Source organism: Mastigoproctus giganteus, chromosome 1 (genome assembly GCF_048544385.1).
Source record: "Mastigoproctus giganteus isolate SK-2022 chromosome 1, ASM4854438v1, whole genome shotgun sequence".
Taxonomy (NCBI): Eukaryota; Metazoa; Arthropoda; class Arachnida; order Uropygi; family Thelyphonidae; genus Mastigoproctus; species Mastigoproctus giganteus.
This window is the reverse complement of record NC_143575.1, coordinates 20,982,266-21,006,192: the sequence shown is the minus strand read 5'-3', so window position 1 is coordinate 21,006,192 and position 23,927 is coordinate 20,982,266. Positions and strand designations below refer to the sequence as shown.

The 23,927-nt window shown below is 34.0% G+C and overlaps 2 protein-coding genes across 4 annotated transcripts in view; one reads left to right on the top strand and one right to left on the bottom strand.

Moving 5' to 3' along the window:
- Window positions 1-23,927, top strand: part of Naa15-16 (N-alpha-acetyltransferase 15/16) — a 386,157-nt gene that overhangs the window by 262,931 nt on the left and 99,299 nt on the right. The window lies entirely within an intron of this gene.
- LOC150090619 (uncharacterized) lies at window positions 6,177-22,590 on the bottom strand. Its single transcript, XM_090379098.1, has 2 exons — window positions 22,268-22,590; window positions 6,177-7,069 (listed from the first exon to the last, which is right to left on the bottom strand). Exons 1-2 carry the CDS (start codon window positions 22,283-22,285, stop codon window positions 6,185-6,187), a joined length of 903 nt encoding a protein of 300 aa, XP_090235224.1. The 5' UTR covers window positions 22,286-22,590; the 3' UTR covers window positions 6,177-6,184.

The window sequence follows — 23,927 nt, the reverse complement described above, 5'->3', positions numbered from 1 at the left end:
ATAAAGTCACTTTCTTCCATTAACACACTAGAAAAAGTCTGTTTTACACTGCAAAACTATAGATTTATCACTTTTGTAAGCGTATCAATTTATAAATTGATAAATTTATTCAATTTATAACCATATAAATTAAAAGCAAACGACGAAACCTTCCATGACAAGTGCATAACACATACTGAACAAGGATTAGCAAGAAACATCCACGCTCGCGATTTTGTCACCTCTCTCCCCCACCTACTGAGCGCTGTTTTGATCGGGAAAGATAATTTTAGCCACGCCCATGTTTTTTTTATGGCAAAAAATGTTCACAGGGCTTTAAAATTGACATTTTTTTTGGTTTCATTTTATATTAAATCAGCGATCGCGAATACAGATACTGCGAATAGCGGGGATTTACTGTAGTTATATTATTGTAGTAACTATCATATAACATTTTTTTAATATTATAAAAAAAAAAACCCTGCTGTTATGTTTGATGTAATTTTTCAACGTTTTCTCTTTTTGAATCCCCACTGTTGACTCGCTAGTCAAAAAAAAATTATTGAGAAATCCGTGTATTTTATTTTGTTGGGAAATTCCCATGTTACGTTCTGTGCTATTGAACTTGTACTTGTTGAACTTGTGGAAAAATCTAGATTTCAAAGTTTTATTACTATTAGATAGCACACCAGGTCATCCAAATGTTGAAGTATGTCCCTACCAACACAGTTGTACTGGGTTAATACAACTTCTTTCATTCAGCCATTAGATCAAGGATTATATCCACCTTTAAAATTCATTCCATCAGAAAATTTCAACGTTTTTCAACAATGGATTTTGGGAAAAATTGATTCCGAATCTATTGAAGTAATTGAGGCATGGAAACATTTCTCAGTTGTGGACTGTATCAGAATCATAGCTTTATCGCTGAAAGAAGTAAAACCGTCAACGTAAATGTTAAATGCGTGTGGAAAAATGTATGGCCAGAGTCAGTTCATTCAGGAAATATGATCGAATGGGCAGAAAACAGAATCGGTGTGATAGTAGAACTTGCTACGTCTGGTAGGAGGGGAAGGTTTTGATGATATGACTACTGAAGCCCTCATGGGTAGCACAGTTCATAGAATCACCCTCCTTCCCACACTGACTGGAAAAGACCCGAGTTCGAATCCTGTCGATGAAGGGAGGAATTTTTATGGGTCTTTTTCACAACGTTGCTGAGTTAGTTGGGCTCAGGCAGCATGGTTTTTTCTCCCATAAACTTGAGTTTTTTGTCCAGCAAAACAGAAAATCGACCTCAGGACACACAATTTATAGACAATATACACAGAGTACATGGCCTTAGTCGCCAATGCTCCTGAAAAAATAAAAAAAGATATGATTACTGAAGACATTCAAGAATTACTGGTAGAAAAAGAATCCAGCATAGCGGATTTGGTGCAAATGGCATCGGAGGTAACATCAAATCAATTCAGATGATGATATCGCAGATGAAAATTCTAAACTTCCACCAAATTTTACACTAAAAAACATAGGTGAAGGTATAAAATTAGCCGAGCAATTAGAATCTTATTTTTTGAATGCAGATTTTTGAATTGAAAGGAGCCCAAAGTTCAAAAGGGAGCTTCAAAAATGCTTAGTTCTATACAATGAAATTCGCAAAGATTTATCAAGCAAAAGCAAACAAACCCAGATTACTGATTTTTTAAAGAGAGCAGAAGATACACGAAATCTAGAATGGTGTATTTTTGATAGTTTTGTTAACATTTTGTTAATGAAATAGTGTGTTTTTGTTAGCTTTTGGAATGTAACCCCCACTTTTTGTACTTTTTCTTAGTCCCGTTTAACACAGTTTCGCACAACACAACATTTTACAGGAACCTAATACCCGTATTATACGAGGGTTACCTGTACCTGTAAACACAAATAATTTATGTAGATAATCATTATTAACCCTCGATCGGGCATGCCAATGTCAATTTTTAAAGGAAGCATAGATTTCTATAAAGTGCTTTCTTTTTATAACCTTGAAACATGCAATAAATTGTTTGAACTATTCATTTTTATGCCATCCTTTATTTTAACACCACAGTGGACACAACTATGAATAATGAACTTTTTTAAAATTAAGATCCTTTATGCATATCCATGCTTGCTTGTGTAACTGTCCTGTAGAAACTGAGGTAGATGAGCATGGAGGGCACATTGTGTAATAGTCAGTATCATGGGCACTGGCAGGATATTTTGCAAGGTGGTGCATGTGGGAATAAATTTTTTGTTCACCAAATTTTCGAATACATTCAATATTTTAATTAAGTCAAGTTTGACTGGTTTAAGTGTACGGCATAGCCAACGTTTTGTGATCGGTGGGAGAAAGTACTTGTATTTTGAAAGAAAGAATTTGTATTGTTTTAATGTTTCAATAAAATAATGAAAATATTAAAAATTGTGTATTACTTCGAAATCCAAAGGTGGTGCACTTGTACCACCTTGCACCATGCTGCCGGTGCCCTTGGTCAGTATTGTTGGCTTTATGCCAAGAAATAATCTAGACTTGTGTGTTTCAAATGTCATTCTTTATTTCTTTTCATGAATATATATAAAAATATATTCATGAAAACCACCCATAAAGAACATTTATAAATGTATTTTAATGGTGGTTTCCCTGTAGTTCTTAAATATATAATGGTTTAGGAATTAATTCATTTCATTTTGATTTGAGACCAATTTTTGTAAGTTTACAATGCAGCTGCCAACAGACAGTTTTCCGTGAAAATTTTCTACTCGGAAAATACACAGATAATTAAAAAATACACATCAGTCATAGGTGCTATAATAATATTGTTTGAAATAAATGTTCTTGTTTTTTTTTTGTACAGCGTAAAGTGCTTGCATATTTTTCCTACTTGATACTGTTTTTGGTTTATACTAGAAGTGACAATAGATAATATTTCTTAAAATTTTTTTGCCTGATCAAATACACATATAAGAAGATACTATGACAGACTGAAATGCACTTTTTTCTTTTTCACTCTGTGACATACACTTTTTGCGTTTACATGCAACATAAGTTGGATGTAGAATTTACCTTCTGTGTGATGTTGATGTTCCCTTCAAACATCACATTCATTATCTTTGGATGAGATTAATCTCCAATGAAATACAATCTAGTATTGCACACAACTTTAAAATTAAAAAAAAAGTAACTGGTTTATGGTTTTTTGTAATACACAAAGTTTTTGATTTATAAGTAAATAACATTAGTTTAAAAAAAAACACAGGGCTGCATAGAGAACCATGTGAGAAATTTTTATTAGGACTAAGGCTTTTATATGAACTGATTTGGGAGTGGGGAAATTATTAACACCTTATGTTGGGAGCTTCCTTCCCCTTGATTCCTCTAGCTTCAGAAGAAAATTTCTCCAACTCCCAAATCAATTTAGTTTAAAAAGCCTGTCCTAATAAAAACTCCTCACATGATTCTCTATGCAGTCTTGTAATTTATTTTAAACCATTACTGCTCCTGTATAACATGATTATGCCCTTCACACCATGGGTGCTGGCAGGATATTTTGCAAGGTGATGCATGTGGGAATAAAATTTTTGTTCACTAAATTTTCGAATACATGCAATATTTTAATTAAGTCAAGTTTGGCTGATTTGTGTGTACAGCTAAGCTAACGTTTCATGATAAGTGGGAGAAAGTACTTGTATTTTGAAAGAAAGAATTTGTATTGTTTTAATGTTTCAATAAATTAATGAAAATATTAAAATTGTGTATTACTTCAAACTCCAAAGGCGGTGCACTTGCACCATTCTGCCGGCGGCCATTCTTCACACATTATATTTTAGATAAATAATTATTACTCTGTAAATGTAAACATCTTCAGTGCTATATTGCACATAATGCTTTTTGCTGTGAATTGTTCTGATATTTGTGTTTTATTCTACCAAATCAAAGATATCTAAATTGCTGTAAACTTTATTTGAAAGAGATTATATTTTAGAACTCTTAAATTTTAAACACACCCTCCTTATTTAAATTCGAAGGACATTACATATGGAGTACTACTAAGTAAGAGATATTTAATAAAGAGACTTTTATTAAATTCTCTTTAATAAAGGTACGAGACCAATGTTGGTATAAATACCAACATCTTTCACACCAATGTTGGTATAAATACCCCAAATAATCCGAATAACAAAATAAAATTTGCCATGTTTCAGATTTCGGTATTGAGCTCTGTCTTCAGGTATGGTTTTTAGGTTTGGGAGGCAGGTCTCCCATGGTCAAGCTTTAGAATTCCTTCCAAAACAAAAAAATTCCAGTCCTGAGACATTGCAATATTAAAATCAAAAACATGGCCAGTTTTATTTAATTATTGGTATTATTTGTCAGGACAGTTGGTTCTGATTGTACCACCTGTCCTTTGCACACCACTAAACTAATTAAAATACTTCTTGTGTAAAAGTGCCCTTATTAAATATTTCTTATACCCTCCTTATACTTAAGATCTTGTGCAATTAAAATGCAACAACAATTGATTGGGTGTGAAAATGCAGTATCCCTTCAATTAGTTTGAAGCAGATTTATATTTTGACAGGGCTGCATAAATGTGATCTGTTCTATTTATAAAATTTTATTTTAGTAAAATCCCATTTTAATAAAAATTTCACTATAATCAAATTATTTCTAGGCCCCAGCTTACTTCCCTTAGTGTTAGTGCTTTATAATAAATTTTCATTTGAATTAAATATGTTTGACAAAAATTCAGTACAATGAATTACTTTTTAAAGTCCACCTATGGTTAAAATGTATTAGTTTGCAATGGAAGAAAAACTTTCTTGGAAAATTATGATCAGCCTGCATAACCCATATTGTAAAACATGATTCAAAAGGTAGAAAAACTGTATATGTTTTCCACCTTTCTGAATGATTGTACCCCATTTTTGATTGCACTAAAGATGGATTTTTGCATTAATTCATGGGGGAAAAAAATAAATATTAAAAACTAAATTGATATATCAATAAGTTAAAAGTAACAGTAAGTTCTAGCTACTGTATTATATTTTTGAATGTGTGGTATTTCTTATAAATAAAATATGCTTTCAAAATTGCACTCTCAGAAAAAATATTTTTACTGTTTGTAATATAGATATTTCATTTAGATATTTATTGATGGTAAAGTTGATATTTAAGTTAAAAAAAGTTATTTATACAAATAATGATTTTTTTGAAATAATTTTCTGCAATATTGATTAGAATTTCCTTACAACAAAAAAATTGAGAAGTTTGTTTTAACAGGATTTTACCAAGTTTGCTTTCTTCTCATTTTTAATAGGGTTTTTTTTTTTTTTTTTCACAGTAACATACTTTTAAACTTGCTTACTTAACATACTTTTCATACTTTTAAGCAGAAAATTGTCCACTTTTTTATCATCTAGTTACAATGAGTATTATATATGGTTTATTTTTGCTTTGTGTTCTACATTTTGCAATCAGATAATTCTATATAAAGAATTTTTATATAGAATTGCTGTTTTTATTTTTTCTAATGATCATTAAATTTGTACAATTGTAACATCTCTATAATGTATGATGTCTGTACACTGTGGCATATTTTTTACTAGATAAAATATAGCAGCTTTATAAATTAACATTATGGTGTAGTTGTGTTTATCTCGTACTAATTGATTGTCAGAAATTTAATGATGACATTTTTTAATGTTATACTTATTGTAAGTAAAACTTAACCTGTATTTTAAAATTCTAAGATATTTAATGCTCTCCTTGGAACTTCATATTAACTTCTGTTTGAAGTAATATCAGACATCAATTTATTGCTTGAAAAATTAAGTTTATACAAAAGCTGTTTGTTAACAGTTCATTGTAGCTTTTGTTAATTTTCTCTGTAGTGATTAGCATTCTTATTTACAAGTGGAGGGGGCAGAAGATAGTGTTATTAGAGAACTAAATATCTGATAAAAACTTCAGTACTGTCATTCTGGTTTATTTATTAGGAGAGGTTGCCTACTTTGCTTATTTATTCAATTATAAAACCATTGGTAGATAGATTTCATCTCAATTTATTTTTTAAGGCTCCCTTCCAGTAAAATATAAAGAAACACACTACTTGATGTTAAAAAAAAAAGCACGCTTTTGATTTGATTTGAAAAAACAGTTGTCACATATTTATTACTGAACTTATGTTCTGTAATAGTATGAAAAGCCTTGAAACTTAAGTTTTTTCTCTTCTTTGTGCCTGACTTCAAAAATGCCAGGTAGTGATTTTTTATCTATATCATTTAGTCCATCAGCAGAATTGTATGCTGGAGGTTCTCTTACTGTAAATACACCTCCGTGGAGGATAAGAAAACTGTGGCGTGGAATTTTTTCTGGATCTAATGCATCTCCCCGATTTAAATCTCCAAATACAGTCTTTTGCTTTTTCAGTTTATCAAAATCTTCGATGTTTATTCTTTCCTCATTGAAACGAAATATTTTAGGGTAATCTTCAGCTCTTGTTTTTCCCTTTATAATATCATATTTTGGAAAAGCTAGTGGTAGTTCAGGAGGAGGTGGTTCTTCATTATCGGTTCTTCGAAATATAGTCAGTGGTGGTGATTCAGTTGGCTGTGCTGTTATATCTCTGTGAGGTTGATGTAGTAACCTGTGGATGTTTGGATGGAAATTTGGGAAGTGTATTGGTGGTGATGTAGTTGGAGTCTTTGGTTTTCTTTGGAAAAGTTCATCAAAGTTAGGAAAATCAGGCAGTGGGATATGTAGTTCATGAGGTGGTATATGTGGAAATTTTGGGAATGAATGAAATAACGGGTTTAAGTTTTTTTCTGAATTAAATGGACTGCTTCCATGATTAAACATAGCACGATATTCAAAACTGTTGGGCCCAACATTGGTGAAGAAGAAACTTGCTGCAGGTTTTGGCTCATTACCATCTGCTTTGCTTTGTGATTTAGATTCAACTCTTAGACTTTGTGGTTGATGCTTGACCTCTTTAGAAAAATCAGCTGATACATTACACATACCAAATAGGGGATGACACATTGATAGAAACAGCAGAGGAATAACCTAAAAAATAAATAATAAAAACAAAAATTAGAAGAAATTGCACTTTATTGTTATTTTTAAAAAATATTAAATTCAAAATAATTGCTTTACAGTTCTCTTTCAGGAGGTGTGTGTTAGGACCTATAAACAATAAAAAAAAAAAAAAGTTCATATAAACATAGGTCTGGTTTTGCCTTGTTTCTGAGTTACATCCCTATTTCTGTTTCAGAAACTATCTGCTTACATTTACATGAAATACTCAAAATGATCATGTGCACCTGAATACAAGCCTGCAAATGCCTCATCATAGATCTCACTCACTCACTCACTCAAAGGTTCCAGGTGCCTGTCAGATTTTCTGGAATAAACAATGACCTTCAGCTAGCCCTAGTAAAAATCGAATGGATTCAGATCTGGGGGAGTATACAGGTTAGGCAACAGATCCTGCATGGCCTATGCATTTATTAGGGAATTGCTCATCCAAAAAGTTTTTAGTCACATGGCTAAAATGAGGTGGAGCACCATTGTGCATTAAAGCACATGCAGCAAATGACATCAAGTCATTTGTTGCATGTGAACAGAATCTTTGGTTTTCTTTGGAAAAGTTCATCAAAGTTAGTAAAATCAGGCAGTGGGATATGTAGTTCATGAGGTGATATATGTGGAAATTTTGGGAACAAAAGAAATAACAGGTTTAAGTTTTTTTCATTGGACCTGTTACCTGACCTTCTTCCAACAACTAATTTAAATGTTCTTTTAAAAAATTTCAGATGCTCCTCTTAATCTCCCAGCATAACAATAGTCCTGATTAAATTGTCATCAATTATTCCTGCCCATACATTCATGCTGAATTGTTGCTGGTGTCTTGATTGAACAGTGGCATGGAGATTTTCTTCAGCCCATCAATGAGTGTTGTGAAAATTGACTACGTCATTCCTAGTAAACAATACAGCTGACAGAAAATGCTGATCATGAGTACAGATCCGCAGAAACCAGATATAAAAGGCTTCTCGTGCAGGAAGTCAGCTTCAGTAAGTCCTTGTACTCTCTGAAGATATGGATAAAGCTGTTGGTCCCATAAAATTCTTCACACACACGCATTCTCTGCTCTTGTTATCCTTCTGGTGCTGATGTATCGACTGCCATCCAAAACTCATTTTCTAAATGAACCAGTTTCTGCAAGATGTTCATATATTTTCTGAAAGTTTCTTATCTGGCACATGGCACGGAATTTTCTGCATACAGACATCTTGCCTCAGCTGCAGTGCATCTAGTAAGTCCATACATGAGGTGCATGTCTGCCATATCTTGATTTGAATAAGCTTCTGTTATCATAGCAAATGCACAGTATCAAATATTAATAACAAGCTCCAAAAGTGCCCTTGTCAGGAGAACTAACTGAAATCACTCGAAGAACACCACAGGTTCTTGTTTACATAACTACAGCAAGGCCCTCTATGAGATATCAAGCATTGTTTGTAAACAGTTGAATGGAGCCAGCTATGTTAAATCAGTTTGTGGAAAGAATTAACTGGAACACAGAAATGGCTGTAATTCAGAAACAAGGCAAAATCAGACCTACATTTACATTAACTTTTTTTTAAATTGTTTTTAAGTCCTAAATCCATCCCTGAAGTAGAACCCACATGTTATGATACACCCTGTATGCTGTCCTACCAAAAGTCATGGAATACTTTTTATTATTCGCAAAACAAATATTTGTTCAAATAAATTAATGGCATGTTAGTCTGCCTTTGGCCATAATGACTAGTAGAAAGCTGGTGGCTTTGTGTCCCACTCCTCTTTTAAAGAATTTCTGAACCATCCTTGCTTAATTCTGTATATCAGTTTTTCCCAAAATTATTCATTTGGGTTAAGATCTGAGCTCGATGCCAATCACTGCAATGTTCCATTCTTATCCTCATTAAGTCACATTCACATTCTTTGCTCCATGGCATAAAGTGTTGCTATTGGGAAGGGTAAGGGCCACGTCTATAAAATTGCCACAATGTAGGTTACACAGTCCAGAATAGTGATGTAGGAGGTAGCATTCATGATTCTATGCAGTGGACCTAGTCTGTACCACAAGAAACAGGCTGATACTTCCTCCTTCCAATACCACAGCTTGACATTTCAATCAGGCATTAAGGATTCTCTGGGTATCCATATCTAATTGTGTCCATCAGGCGGGAAGAACGTGCAGCACAACTCATTTCTCAAAACGATATATTTTCGTTGATTCACAACCCAAAGCAGAGATGGGGAAACCCCTGGTGCCATTTGACACTAAACACACTCTATACACACACCCCAGGTTTAATGTGCATTTGTTTTTATTGTCAGAGGCTTGAGGCTGTAGCTCTTCTATAACATAGAATGCAGCTCTCTACATGTCAAGGAAACACAAGCTGACTCATTCCCATATCTTGGGAATGAGTTTGCCAATAATTGATTGACTTGTCCCATAAGAAATACCAATTTTACTACCAACTTTGCAGATATTGAAATGGCTGTAATTCTTGATGAGATCGTGAACACAAGCTATTGTGGCCACTTGCAGACTTGTTTTCTAGAGTCTGATGATACAATTGAGGTAACCAACCATATAAAATACACATTAACTCATGTCAGTTAGTATTTTATACATATGTGGTTGTTTCTTTGGCCTACTTTCACCTCTGAGCTTTCATTTCTTCAGTTTATACCATGCACAAACATTTTTCCCTGCACAATATCCAACTATTATTTTCCTTCTGAATCTCCATCAGCTCTTTTTTGTGCTCCTTTTTCATGATACATATTTGAAAGGAATTCTGAGATAACCAGTGATTACCTTTATAAGCCAAAATGTTTATATATGTCATAGTCACAGTTTCCTATAATCACAGGTAATCATTAAATAGTGACCAAGAAGTTTCTGATAATAAAGTTCTGTCTATACTCGGGGATGACCAAATAGGATGTAGTAATACTGTAGTATAAACAGAGTTTAGAAAACAAGTGATTGTAAACTCAGGAATTTACAGGTAGTTATTTGACAAGAATATTATCATAATAAATTGTATTTAGTGGTCATGTGAAATCAGACCAGAGTCATCTCAAGCCCTTATGCTATTGTACTTCTATTAACTGCTTGGTTATATCAGGCCTAAAGAATATAAAGGGGGGGGGGGGGGAATTAAATTAAAAACTGCTCTTTTAAATTTGATGGATTGTTTAATTACAAAATGGTTTTACATTTTTCTAGTCTACTATATGTTTATAACAAATCCAGCAGTAGCTTTTACTCTTTCATTAACTCATATGCTACAGTAGGGTGGGGAAAGGAGGGGATTCCTCTAGTGGAAACATTGGGATTTTCTATTTATTGTGAAGTTGTTAACTTGTAAATTATTTATTTTTATTAGTTAAATATGCGGTACAAGTCTTGCTTCATTTAATTTGTCACAATCTCCTAAACAAATGCAATAATTCTGTGGTTCAAGCTCATGTGACTACTAAATACAAATAACAGTTATAATCATGGTTTATTGTAAACTTCTCTGACTTAATGGTCATACTAAAGTATAAGCAAGAACATTGTTATTGATCTGGTAGCATATTCCTTCCTTTTTTCTAAAATTGAAAGAGAATGCTATTGTTACCCAAGGTTTGATAGGGCCATTGATAGGAGTAATAAAATAACAGTGCTTGATTTTACTCAGTATTGACTTGGTGTCTAAAGTGAATTCAGCATAATTCATAACTCAGGCAAACTCACACAATAGCATCATCGAAGCAAAAAAAGGTTAGCTACATTTTGTCACAATAAAGCCCAAATGTGACCTCATTCATAAGTGAGATTCACGGATTATAGTTATCTTAACAACAGGACATATGAAAAGGTTACTTTACCATAAGTGAATACTAACATAGATTATGACATTAATAGAGTGAGAATATAATTTTCCTTAATAATGATATCTCTTTTAATACTTATCCCATTGTTAATAAACTAAGAACCAAAGATTTTCTGATTACAGTAATTGTTGCTAGCATGTGCTTTTGCAGTCATCACAAATCAGGGATGTGTGTGTAATGCATGAAAATCCTGGTAATTTCATAAATTTTACATGCTGGCAAGAATTGCCAAGATCCTTTGAATTTTTTTTTTTTTTTCCTTGCTATTAAACTATCAATTTAGTTTGTTCCATGTCTAGGTACCTATCCAGCTGACCTTCGGATGTTAGCCTCAACAACCAATGGAGGCAACTTATTCCATTAAGAACTTACTCGTTAAAAGAAAACTTTGTGCAATCCAGTCTAAAAACTCTTTCCCCCCATAATTTGAATTTATTTATGCCCCTAGTTCTGGAATCATAATGGTGAAATTTTCTTCCTCCTCCCTCGCCCCATTCATTTTACTTTCTCATCTAGAGCCTTGTATATGTCAGTTGGATCTTCTCTAAGGTGCCTAGTTGGCAAGTTCTCTAGCCCACATATTCAGACTCTTTCCTCGTGCAGGTATCTTTTTAGGTGCAGTTTTATAGTGCCTTTTACAATGGGATTATGTCCTCTGTATCTCTACAAGCAAATATTCAACAAATCATTGATAGGAAACCTTCACTCTCGCTTTACACAGAAAACAATTCTGTTCACTTGAAAGTAACTCACATTACCTTGCAAAGACCTGATATCAATCAGTAGGATCAGAATGACCGTCAAAGTTGTTAATATGTTCTATACTATTTTGCATGATTACCAATGGGTAAAGTCAATGGAATTGCTGATTCAAAAAAGAAAAAAGAAAAAAAAAAAAAAGCACATTTGTAATACCTTTGTTTCAACAATCAAATTCCGAAGAAAGGGGTCTTTCCTCATGTACCCTTAACACTATGTTTAGAAGAAGAGAACAAATAAAGGAATGAATATATGGAATATTCAGTGCGCCCCCACGTTCAGTATCTGTTGCCAGTATTAGCATTAGCATTAGCATTAGTAGAGGCATTTGATGCAAGGAAGCAAGCTTATGCAGCATCAGCCAAAAAAAAAAAAAACCCACTTCCACTTCACCCCTCTGTTCGTTCCAAATACCTGTCCAGCTGAGCCTTAAACTTATTTAGGCTATCAACCTCCACCACAAGGGATGGAAGTCTGTTCCACCAACCAACCACCTGGCTAAAGGCAAATTTCCTCACGTCTATCCTACATCTGTCTTTCCTCAATTTGAATTTATGCCCTCTCAGGTGATTTTTCTGAGCTAGAGGAAGAATCCCATCAGCATTGAGCATGCTTAAACCATTCAAGGCTTTATACACCTCTATCAGATCACCTCGCTGGTGCCTAGTCTCCAGACACTGTAATTTGCAAAACTTAAGCCTTTCTTCGTAAGCGCACCCCTTTGTTCCATTCACTAATCTTGTTGCCCTTGTGTGCACCTTGTGTTCATTACACATCAGGAGCATGCTTTCATCCAGTGAAATTACTGTGGTGCTGCTGTGCTTGTATCATTGGTATCCTCACTAAAATATATGATGTATAACTATGTGAGTAACTCAATTGTCATGTGCTTGAAAAACTAGTCTGTTCAAAATGTTTGTGTTTGGCATGACATAAACATATGATTTAGTTCTACTCTTCATGAAATTTACCATCTCTTATATATGCAAATTTGTAAAATAGAAATGAGACCTCTGACAAATTTTTCATGCTAGCAGTGATTCCTGTAAAGAAGAGTGGGAAACTAAATTTTAAAGTTTAGTTTCTTAAATTTACCAGATTGGTGGATTGGAGGTTGCTTGGCACAGTGATTGCCTTGGTTATGATGTAATTAATCTTATGGCATTGGATATGAACTTTATTTACAAATTCTAAATTTGTAAATTAACTAAATTTACAAATGTCCTAATTTTAATACGTAGTTGCTGAATGGAAATATAAAACGCCTTCAATCAACTTTTATTTTTTAACCTGCCTTCCCCACAAATAGATTATGGGCTGGAAAAAACACATTTGCATGATAGACTGTGATTTAAACTATGTTTACTCTTTCTGAAATCTTGGGAATGAGTCAGCCAATAATTGATTAACTTTTCCCATAAGAAATACCAATTTCACTTCCAACTTCTTGGATATTTAAATGGCTGTAATTCCCGATGAGATCATGAACACAAGTGATTGAATCATTGGTTTTTGAAGTGGAAGAGTGGTTATGGCAAGGATCATCCTTAGCAGATAAACAGCCCTCTTTAACTGGAAATTGGTGAAATAATGAGCACTTAAATCTGTGTGGAGTAATCTTCCTTTAATTTCTTAAAGAATTACAGATTATTCTCAAACATTTTGTGGTACTTTCTATACCACTTCTTCAGTGATTGTAAAACATAACTATTAAATTATGGCAATATGATTTACATAAAGTTGCTAATTTTGATTACACATTAATTTTTATTACCCATTAATTTTTATTACACATTGTTTGGTGGCTAACCTTTGTGACCATCTTAATTGTCTGGATGGGTTCAACATTATGTTAGAAAAGGGGATGGCAGGTTCTTTTTTTATCTGCTCTAATACTCTGCTTTTGAAAATATATACAGTGAAACTTCTCCTAACGGACACCTCTCGTTAACGGACATCTCTCTACAACAGACATTTTCAAATTCCCCAACTCACCTCCATTGGTTTTAACGTGTTTGCAGCTTCTGTCTAGCGGACATTCTCTGTAACGGACGCGGACAGGCAATCTACACTGTTTCGTTTAGATTAGCACTTAATTTGATCTCCCCATAACGGACAGCGGGATAGCTCACGGCCCGTTTTCTAGGAACGTTTCTTCCACGTTGCCTCAATCGTGTGTTTATTTTCTATTTCCGATTCTCTGAATTTTATCAAGGTTTACGTCGCGGTTCTAAACCCTTTTTCAAGAATTTTAAGGCACGTGTAAAACTTCTGATGAATTCAGTGTGTGCAGGGGGGGGGGGAGAATATGGTCGGCCTTTAGTCTTTTCAGTTTCAGTTTTGTTCAGTGTCGTGTGAAGTGCACAATGTCTTCTCGTAAACATTTAACTTTAAAAGATAAAGTCGAACTCATTAATGCGTATGATCGGCAAAAAAATAGTGTTCGCAATCTCGCTGCAAAATTCAAAATCGGGAAGACACAGGTAAGCGACATCCTAAAGGAAAAAAAATGAACTGCTCAAACAATTTTGGCAACACGGAAATGATCAGGTTCAAAAATCATTCCCAAAAACTGTTGGACTTCAAATTTGTCGCGCACGTGCTAAAAAAATTCCCATTAATGGACGTATTATTAGGGAAAAGGCTTTTGAGGTTGCGAAATCTATGGGAGTAAATGAGTTCAAAGCTTCTGTGGGATGGCTAGACAAGTTCAAAACTCGGCATAAAATTTCTTGGAAAACCGTAAGTGGTGAAGGTGGATCTGTTGATACTGGGGTTGTAACAGAGTGGACCGTCAAATTGGAAGATTTATGTCGTGATTTTGAAGCTAAGGATATTTACAACTGTGACGAAACAGGGTTGTTTTTTTAAAGCTCTTCCTGAAAAAACAATGAGTCTAAAAAACGAAAAGTGCCAGGGCGGAAAAATTTCTAAGGAACGCTTGACTGTACTATTGTGTGCAAATATGCTGGGAGACTTTGAACAACCTCTTGTTATAGGAAAAACACAAAATCCTCGTTGTTTCAAGGGCATAAAGTTGAATCTTTTGGATGTTGACTGGAAGTCTAATAAAAAAGTGTGGATGACACGAGATATCATGAGCGAATGGATGTCACTTTAACTAAAACATGATTCGTCAAAACAGAAAAATTATTCTTTTCATGGATAATGCTGCATCTCACCCGCACATTGAATTGTCCAACATTCAAATCATTTTTCTGCCACCACACACACCCTTGGATCAAGGGATAATAAAAAAATTTAAACTTCACTACAGAAAACATGTTTTAAGACATCTCATTGCAAACATGAACGATGTAACATGTGCGAGTGACCTTGCAAAGAAAATCAGCATCCTGGATGCGATTCAATGGATTTCCTCTTCAGTAAACGCAATTAGAAAACAAACTGTCGTGAACTGTTTTGTAAAGTCTGGCTTCTCAAACGCAAAAATTGAAGTTGTGAACAGCAATGTGGAGCACCAAGAAGAACAAGAACTTCAACATCTATTGATAATGTACAATACTTCCACCACAAGTGACCCTGGCTACAAAGATATAGACGCAAACCTCACTACAGAAGATGATGCTCTAGATATCAACGACATTATCATCGATATTTTTCAAGAAGTTCCTCATGAGGATGAAGAAATGGAAGGAGGTCATTCTGTCGAAGAACATATTAACGACGAACCGCCGATGAAAATAGAAGCGCTCATACAAATCAATCGTTTAAAAATGTTTTTCGCTGCTGAAGAAGATACTGAAGGACTTTCGATGGTTTCTTCACTCTAAACAAATGTTGAAAACAAAATTATCAGCCGGAAGAAGGTGCAGAAGAAAATAAGTGATTACTGTATGTATTTTTCTTAAGATAAAGTCATAATATGCATAGCACAATTGTATGTATATTATTTACAAAAATATTGTGCAAAATCTGTATATAATTTAATTTAATTTTACATTAAACGTTTAACGATTTTTCTTTATATCTTGTGTATGTAATTGTATATTATTTACAAAAATATTGTTCAAAATCTGAATATATTTTAATTTAATTTTACATTAAACGTTTAACGATTTTTCTTTCTTTTTTTTTTTTTTTTTTTTTCTCCCTCAGACTTCTTGTTAGCGGACACTTCTCTCTAACGGACACATTTTCGTTCCCCATGGCTGTCCGTTAAAGGGAAGTTTCACTGTATGTGGTTATTGTCTATCTGTATACCTTTGTTTTGGTTAATATTTTTATACTTGCTGAATAATGACAATTAATTTTCTAGTCACTGAAAAAGAAGTGGTACAGGAAGTACCACAAAACATCTGAGAATAATCTCTAATTCTTTAAGAAATTGAAGGCGGATTACACTCCATGCAGATTTAAGTGCTTATTATTTCACCGATTTCCAGTTCTTGATATACCTGTGCACCATGAATGAAAGAATATTTAACAGCCCTCTTTAAGTTTTGTGAAGTGGGAATTTTTTTAATGACACTTATCTTTTCTCTGAAAGCTGTTTCTAATGTTTTGTGAGTTTTGTTGCTCTTTTTCCTAATTTTAAACAAAATTTGATGCAAGTTCACCGCTCAAGTAAAATCACTTATTTTAAAATGTGAAAAATGACATAAAACACTTTCTGTTTAACATACTCTAATTCAGACTGACTACAGATATCATCAAACATGTTGCAACAAGTCACAATTTGCTACAATGCTAAAATTTCAAGGTTAAAAAGTTCAATCCCTGAACTTTTTGATCACACCTTGTATACTCATAGGCTGCAGAAAATATGAATCTGAAAGACAGCTCATTTTCATAGCAGTAGTCCAAAATAATCAAGCATCTGTTTCTCAAGTCTCTTATAGGACAATATAATAGATATCTAGATAAAATATTACAGAAAATGTCTTTTGGTATAAATTAATGCTGTCTTTTATGTAGATTAATGCAAAGTTGACTTGAAATTAAAATTAAATTTATAAAATTTCCTAAGAAACATGCTTTTTTCTAGGTTTTATTATAACTGTATTTATCAACATATTACTTGTGGTAATCAAATTAAATTGTAGTGGTCAGACATAAAAACTGTAGCCTGACTTCAGATTGGTGGTGTCCAACCACTGCCAATCTAATTCATTTACTGTCAGTGACACATCGATAAGCAGTTTTTCGGTTATAACAAACCTGGAAAGAAGCGTGCATCTAAGAAATCTTGTTATTAAAGTGAGCTTTACATCAGTCCACATAAACAACAGAGGTAAATTGAAATAAGGTATGTTAAAAAGGCATTTTTCGAAATTTTAATGTAGATATTATTACATCACTACATTTACTATGCATTGTAAATTTAGTGCAGAAATTTACATTTTCAAAAATTATCATCATGTCACTGTTCTTTCACAGCAAAAGATGAGCTGTACCGAGGCTTGCATCAAAGCCGATACCAAACTTTAGGAACATGTAATCATTTTGTTCATCCTCAGAACTGATTTATATTTCATCATTAGTTCAGTATTAGATATTTCCCTGCCCACAATTGCAATATGCTAGTGTCACTCATTTGGAGTTTGGACTCAAGTACCATTGATGACAACATGAGCGTATAAAGGTCTCTTCAGTTGCATCTGGAAAGAGTAGGTTTTTCTCTCATCAGTTATTCTGGGCTGATGCTGATTCTTCTGCATTTGCTTGGGACTGTTGGAAAGATTTTAGCATTCTAGAAATTGTAGCCAGTCTTAAAGCATCCTAGAATGAAATTAGTGACCAGAATGTGTGGGTGTTTCCCCCCCCCCCCTTTGGGATTCCCCAGGATTCCTTAGAGGAGAGGTACAGATGATGTTGAATCTGGCTTAGGAATGTTGGAGAAGGATTCAAAGAACTATGGGAGGAAGGTGCTGATTGCGCAGCTGAAGAAATTGCTCACAATCTAATTGAACTTTGTCAGCAAGAAAAAAGAATAAGAATCAGACAACGCGAACTACAATTAATGGCTTTTAAAAAAAGGAGAGATTTTTAAAGTGATCAAGGAAATTAATGCCCCTGATTGAATGAAATCATATTTAGGTTGGATGTCTTGTGGAATTAAGTCTAACCCATAAAAAGAAAAACTAAACTCATTTATTTGCCTTATAAAAACCTCTAAAAAGAAATTAATAAGAATAATAACAAATTTTCAGTCACACAATTTGACGATCTCTACCTTCACTGCATCAGGCTCCATTGCATTTAGCTCATCCAGCAATTAATCACCTATATTGTCAAGTCCCATAATGCCTTCTTTATTTTACTTGTAAGTTAAACTCGCGGTATTTATATACTCCATGTGTAACGTACGTTACTTCCCTCCCCTTCTTTTTGTTCTTTAAAAGTTACGTTTCTGTATCTTCTCACTTTGCCATCCCTCTTTTTGCATTGTTTTAAATATTTGATGATCTCCAGAGTCGGTATTCCTTTGCTTAACCCCCTCCACCCACCTATTAAACAATAGGGAAGTAATACTTTTAACAGTAAAAACTCACTAACTGATGTTTACTGAAAACAGTGCAACGAGAACTTATAGATTCCCACTTCTATAGCTTACTTATAGATTCCCACAGCTTAGCTAATTAAACAAGTCAATTATTCGATTTGCTCAACGTGGGTCGGCACCGCAGCCTCGCTTCAAAAGGCTGCGGTGACCGATTTTTATTAATATCAGTTGGAAATGTTCTTTTTTAAAGGCGGGAAATTGCACTGTTTCAGTAAACATCAGATACAATATATAATCTGCGCTTAAGATTTAAGATCTTGGTCAAAGCGAAACGTTTTTCTCCAGTTCCAGCTTTCCTTTAGTTTGTATTTTGACTGCCCTATGTTAATTACACGAAGCTAAAAGTTTCGATACTCTTCTTAAATTCGATAATTTGAACGATTTGAGTGGGGGGGGGGGATTATTAAACTTCTAGTTATTGATGTTTAATGCATTAATTAAGTTTAAAATTCTTATTTCGTACGATTTGAATTCTTTGTATGCAGTTTTATTTTGAGTTTTCTTTTCTTTTTCTTTCCTTTTTTTTTTTTTTTTTCTTTTCAGTATATTTGTATCCTTATACCACACATGTTGCTAGATTATGAATAAATTTGCTCGCTTTTATGAACTACGACCTGAAAATATTTACATATTATATTCTATAACTTTGACTCTTCAGTGATTCCGGACCATCCCCTCTGCCCTGTTAGTCTGAATTAGTGATGTTTTATTGTATTTGTTTCTTTGCACGTTAATCGTCCCACTTCGTAGCTAAGTCTAAATATCATTCCTCCTTTACGACCACTTAAAATTAAAAATGTTCTTAAGGGTCAGCTGGGCATAAAACGCTTTAAGATAATCATATGGATTCGCGGTTGAGTCTATAATTTTAAATCTTAAAATTACAGAAGTAAACAGAAGCAATGTTTACCCATACTGTAAAGTATAAGTAACTTTAATGTAGAAGGAAAGGAATAAACTGTAAGTTTGTGTTTTATAACAAGTACTGCAAGAAAAAAAATTGTATAAACAAGAAACTGTAAGCATTTATGATCCACCCTCCTAGACTATGCCTGTGTCGAAGTGATTTTTAATTTGACGTTAAAACGCTCATGATCGAAAAATTTGGGTTTAAAACTAGTGTTTGCGGGGAAAACAGTGCAGTCCCCCCGCTTGCGAGTTTCTAAAACGGCCTCCTCTCGTGTCCTTTAACGACCATGCAAAACCAACCCCACGCCCGTTGTCAAACCTGCCCATATGGTAGTTTCTCCACCGGTGGTATGTCGTGTTAACAAAAGTTGAGAAACACTGTAGACCCTGCCAGGGATGACGAATAGAGAAAAAGACCCAGAATAAGTGGGTAGTTTGAATAAATTCAAGGAAGAACTAGACAAACTGTTGGAAGGGATGGATAGGTGAAGTGGGAATTTAATTTCAAGAATAATTAACTGTTGGGCCGTTTCATTCAACAGAACCAGTAGTTCGCTTCAGCAGTACACAATTATTAGGTGCGTTCAGGGTCGAATTTAGGTACCTTTAGGCGAGCCCTTCGCAACTGCCGCCTTAGCCTAGTGGTCAGGCGCGCGGGTGCATAAGTACACGTGCCTTGAGTGACCGGGGTTCAAGCCCGTGATTACTGAATACGGTGCTGTTTCTTGTATTCTGTCTATCTTGTGAACTCCTCTGACCGTTTGGTCGTCCCGGAGTATAAACAGAAAATTTATTTTATTTTACTGCACCTCGGTTAATCCGGCCTTGGGTGCGGTGGCAAATGCATAAGCGTATGTAGCTACAGTATGTCCGTCCGCTTGCGACACTCAACCCCCAGCGAACGGGTTTTCATGAAATTTTATATTTGACTTTTTTTAGAAGCATTTGTTGAGCCATTCCAGTTTTCAGTTAAAAGCAGAAAAATAGAAATTACACTAGGGTTTTTTTTTTTTTTTTTCATATCTCTGGATTCACTGAATTTTCTCTAAATTAATTATGGCATCTGTTTAGAATGCTACTTAAAAGAGATAATTAAATTAATTATGGCATCTGTTTAGAATGCTACTTAAAAGAGATAATTAAATTAATTATGGCATCTGTTTAGAATGCTACTTAAAAGAGATAATTAAATTAATTACGAAAATGAAAATTTTAATTTAAAAAGAAAAGTTCGAAGGCGCCTGGAATGTACCGTAAATGCGTATGTTGACTTAAAAAACTTGTGGCCCTCTTTATATTTCAAAAAATAACTATTTCGTGCAATTTGTCTTTTGAAAAACCGATGTTTCTTAAAACCGCTATTAATTTTATTTATTTTTTTTTTCTCATAAAATATCCTTTATTACCTAAGTAGTTCATCTTCCCCCCCCCCCTCCACGATAAGATAAATTTTCTTTGTATATCAATGGTATAGCTGCGATTCCTTCCCCATCCCTCACAAAAATCAAAGTTTCCTTTTGAGTTTTAAATTGTGTTTTTGAACTTGTTCAGACAGTAACAGTAATTCCCAACCTCAGGTCGCATACCAAATCCACGGTAATTTTTTTAACGTAGCCTATTCGCTAAAGCACTGGACTGATTTTTATGAAATTTTATATTCACATCTTTTAGAAAAATTGGTGATGCCATCCCAAATTTCACTGAAATTGAAAAATTTAAATACAGCAGTTATTATTTTTTTCATTACATATCGAATAGGCTGTTTATATACCGTAAATTTTAGCTGAAGCAATAGATATTATGTTTGTTGCGGTACATTGATTAAAGAAATAATATGATAATATTATTTCTTTAATCAGTGTAGCTAATTTTATTGCTATTTGAGAAACTTTTTTTGTTATCAGTTTACTAAATACGTAAATAATTAGTTATTACTATTTGCTTATTATGTCACCCCAGCATAAACATGAAGTATGTATTATATTTCAAAGGTTATTAAAATTTAGGAAGAAATAAGTAAAGTGTATTACGAAAGTGTTGACAGCATACTACAATCTGAGCTATTTGTTTATTTTATTAAATTATAAAACGTGAAAGCCGTGAGGTTAATATCATTGGAAGGAATGTGCATTAAAATGAAAACAGCTACTGGAGGCGGATATGCTATCGAGGTCAGTGATAGTGATGTCAATGTGAAATTGACGCATGTCCAGCTACTTTTTGTAGGGTAGTGTATAAGCATTGTGCAATGCTATTTTGAATAACACATCTAGAAACCTTCAGAAAATAAAGCATTGTTGCATATGATGTGTGTTATAAGTTAATTTAACCATAGGAAGGAAGTGCACATTGAAATTTTATCCGATTGCTGTGATCAAAAAATATAATCTAATCAGTTTACTTCTATCCATCTTATAATTAGTTGTTAACAAAATAATTAATTATTCACTTTTCGCTTCTACTAATCACAAAAAAAGAAAAAATGCAATTAATTTAAGTAATAAAAACGCCCCTGAAACGTAACGCACTGCATGCGTTACTTAATTTGTTATTTCTAATTCTCTCTGTTTTTATTTTTTATTATTGCTTTTAGCACCTTTGGCGATAAAATGTTTACCAAAAATGTAAATTAAATTCCATGAAATATTAATATTAATTACGGAATTGCCAAGAGGGGGGGGGGGAGTGAAACAGTCAAGCCTGTAAAAAAATATTCACTACCAGAACCATTAGATTAAAATTAGTAATAAAAATGGCGCTTTAATAGTTTATTTAATTACTTGTTCAACTGTAATTTTAATTAACTTATGGTTTGTTTGGTGTTTTTTTTTTTTTTTTTTTTTTTTCAATCAGATGTTGACACTTGCTTTCTTAGCGTTAATTTTAATGGTTTTGCGAAAGAAAATAATTTTGTTAACCGTATATCTATGCAAAGAAAATTTTCTTAATTCTTTTCTTTATGTTTTTTCCACTTTTAAAAGAAACGAAAGTGCAAATTTCACTCTCTGACGATATTCTACACAAACATAACAGGTTCGTTGAGCAACCCGCTGATAGCGAATAACACGTTCTCTTGACCTCCTCGGAGGGAATAGTTTAGGGAGCACCACATTTCCTTTACTTACCCGTTGAGATGATGGCATGATGCTGGTACTCTGGACTTAGAGAAAGATAGAGCGGCTTTCTTTCTCACGCTGGAGATGTCCTAATTCACTGCCGTCCTAGGCGCTTGAGTGCGATTACCTGTGTTGACGTGTAAAAGGCGAGCGGCATCTTCCAAGCGAACACCGTATCCCACAGTCACTGAGGTAGAACATGCAGATTTATCCTCTCTCCGATGCGTTTGTCTTTTCCCACGTTTACTTGGAGTGGCATCTTTAACACTTTACACAAACGTGCATCCTATATGGTCCCTGGCGGGTGTCCTTGGGATAATCGGGTTGTACCACTCCGGATACGCGGATCTTCCGTACCTTCTGGCGGTTGGGCGAATGTTTTTTAAAAAACTTTAGCGAAGACGGATAGTTAAAAATCCCTCACGGTGTTGCATTATTCCACTTTCATTGGTGGAATGTGCTGACGATCTCCTCGATTGGCCGAGGTCGAAGTAGCTTTGGAGCGACGCCGCTGACGACATCCGAAGTTCAGTGGGTCGTGCCCCCTGAGGAAAACCAGTATTGTTCATGAAGATGTAGGCTTTTAATCGAGCGTATTATTTTTGTATTTTTATTTTCTCAAGATTGAGTTCCAGTTTATCTCCCACTTTTAAGTCTTCTTTCACCATTTTTTTTAACCTGATGTCTACTGCACATACAGTTCTATTAAAATTAAAAACTGTTATACTTTTAATAAATTTGACAAAAACTCGAGAATTTCGGAATATTGTTTATGCAAAATATAAGAGGAAAAACAAGTTGTTGAAATAAGCTTTTATTACCAGTTAGAACCGATGAATCAGTTTTTTTTTTTTTTTTTTTTTATAAATATAAAATGAATATTAACAAATAGTTGGCTTTTTCTGCTCTGCTCGTTAGTCTCTGGTAATTTGATAAGAATGCTACTAACATTTTGCTAAAACGTTTGACAGAAATATTGTGACCCTTTCATATTGAGATTTCTATCAATCTTTATCGGAGATATACATTTTTAGCGTTAGATACTTTGATCTTCCTTTTATTTTGCAAAATGGCTTAAAATACACTCAGTTTGGTGCAATTATACTGACACCTAGTGGCCTTTTGCCTTACTGCAATCTAAACATCGTACTTGCCGTGCCGTCATCAGTTGGAAACTTTATTTTAAGATCGATGTTGCTTCTTTTCTTCTTTTTTTTTTTTATTTTATTTTTTATTTCTCACGTGCGCCTCGTAAATAGTTGTTTAAACAACACATTGTGCGATCCATCAGTTTAAGGTAAACAGCGTCTTGTTTTGTTGTATTAATTCTGATATTGTACTGTTATCAAGTAAGTCATGCTACTAGTGTTTCTGGGTTGGTTGAGCGGACATCGCATTTGCCAAAGCAGTCAGAAGATAGGGACTTTTCCCATGTCAGTGTTATTTTATGGAAAATTGTGTCCGTGAGCGTGCTTAGTCTTGGAAGGAAGTCGTGATTAAGTTCTTGTGAAATGTTCTTAACAAAGAAAAACGACGGGAAAAAATATTATTATTATTATTAGCCATATGGTTCAAGGAAGCCTGAAGCTTATGCTGAACTAGCAAAAAAAAAAAAAAAAAAAAAAAAAATGGTGTAGAATGAGCGGTTCCTCCTTAATAAAAGACCAGT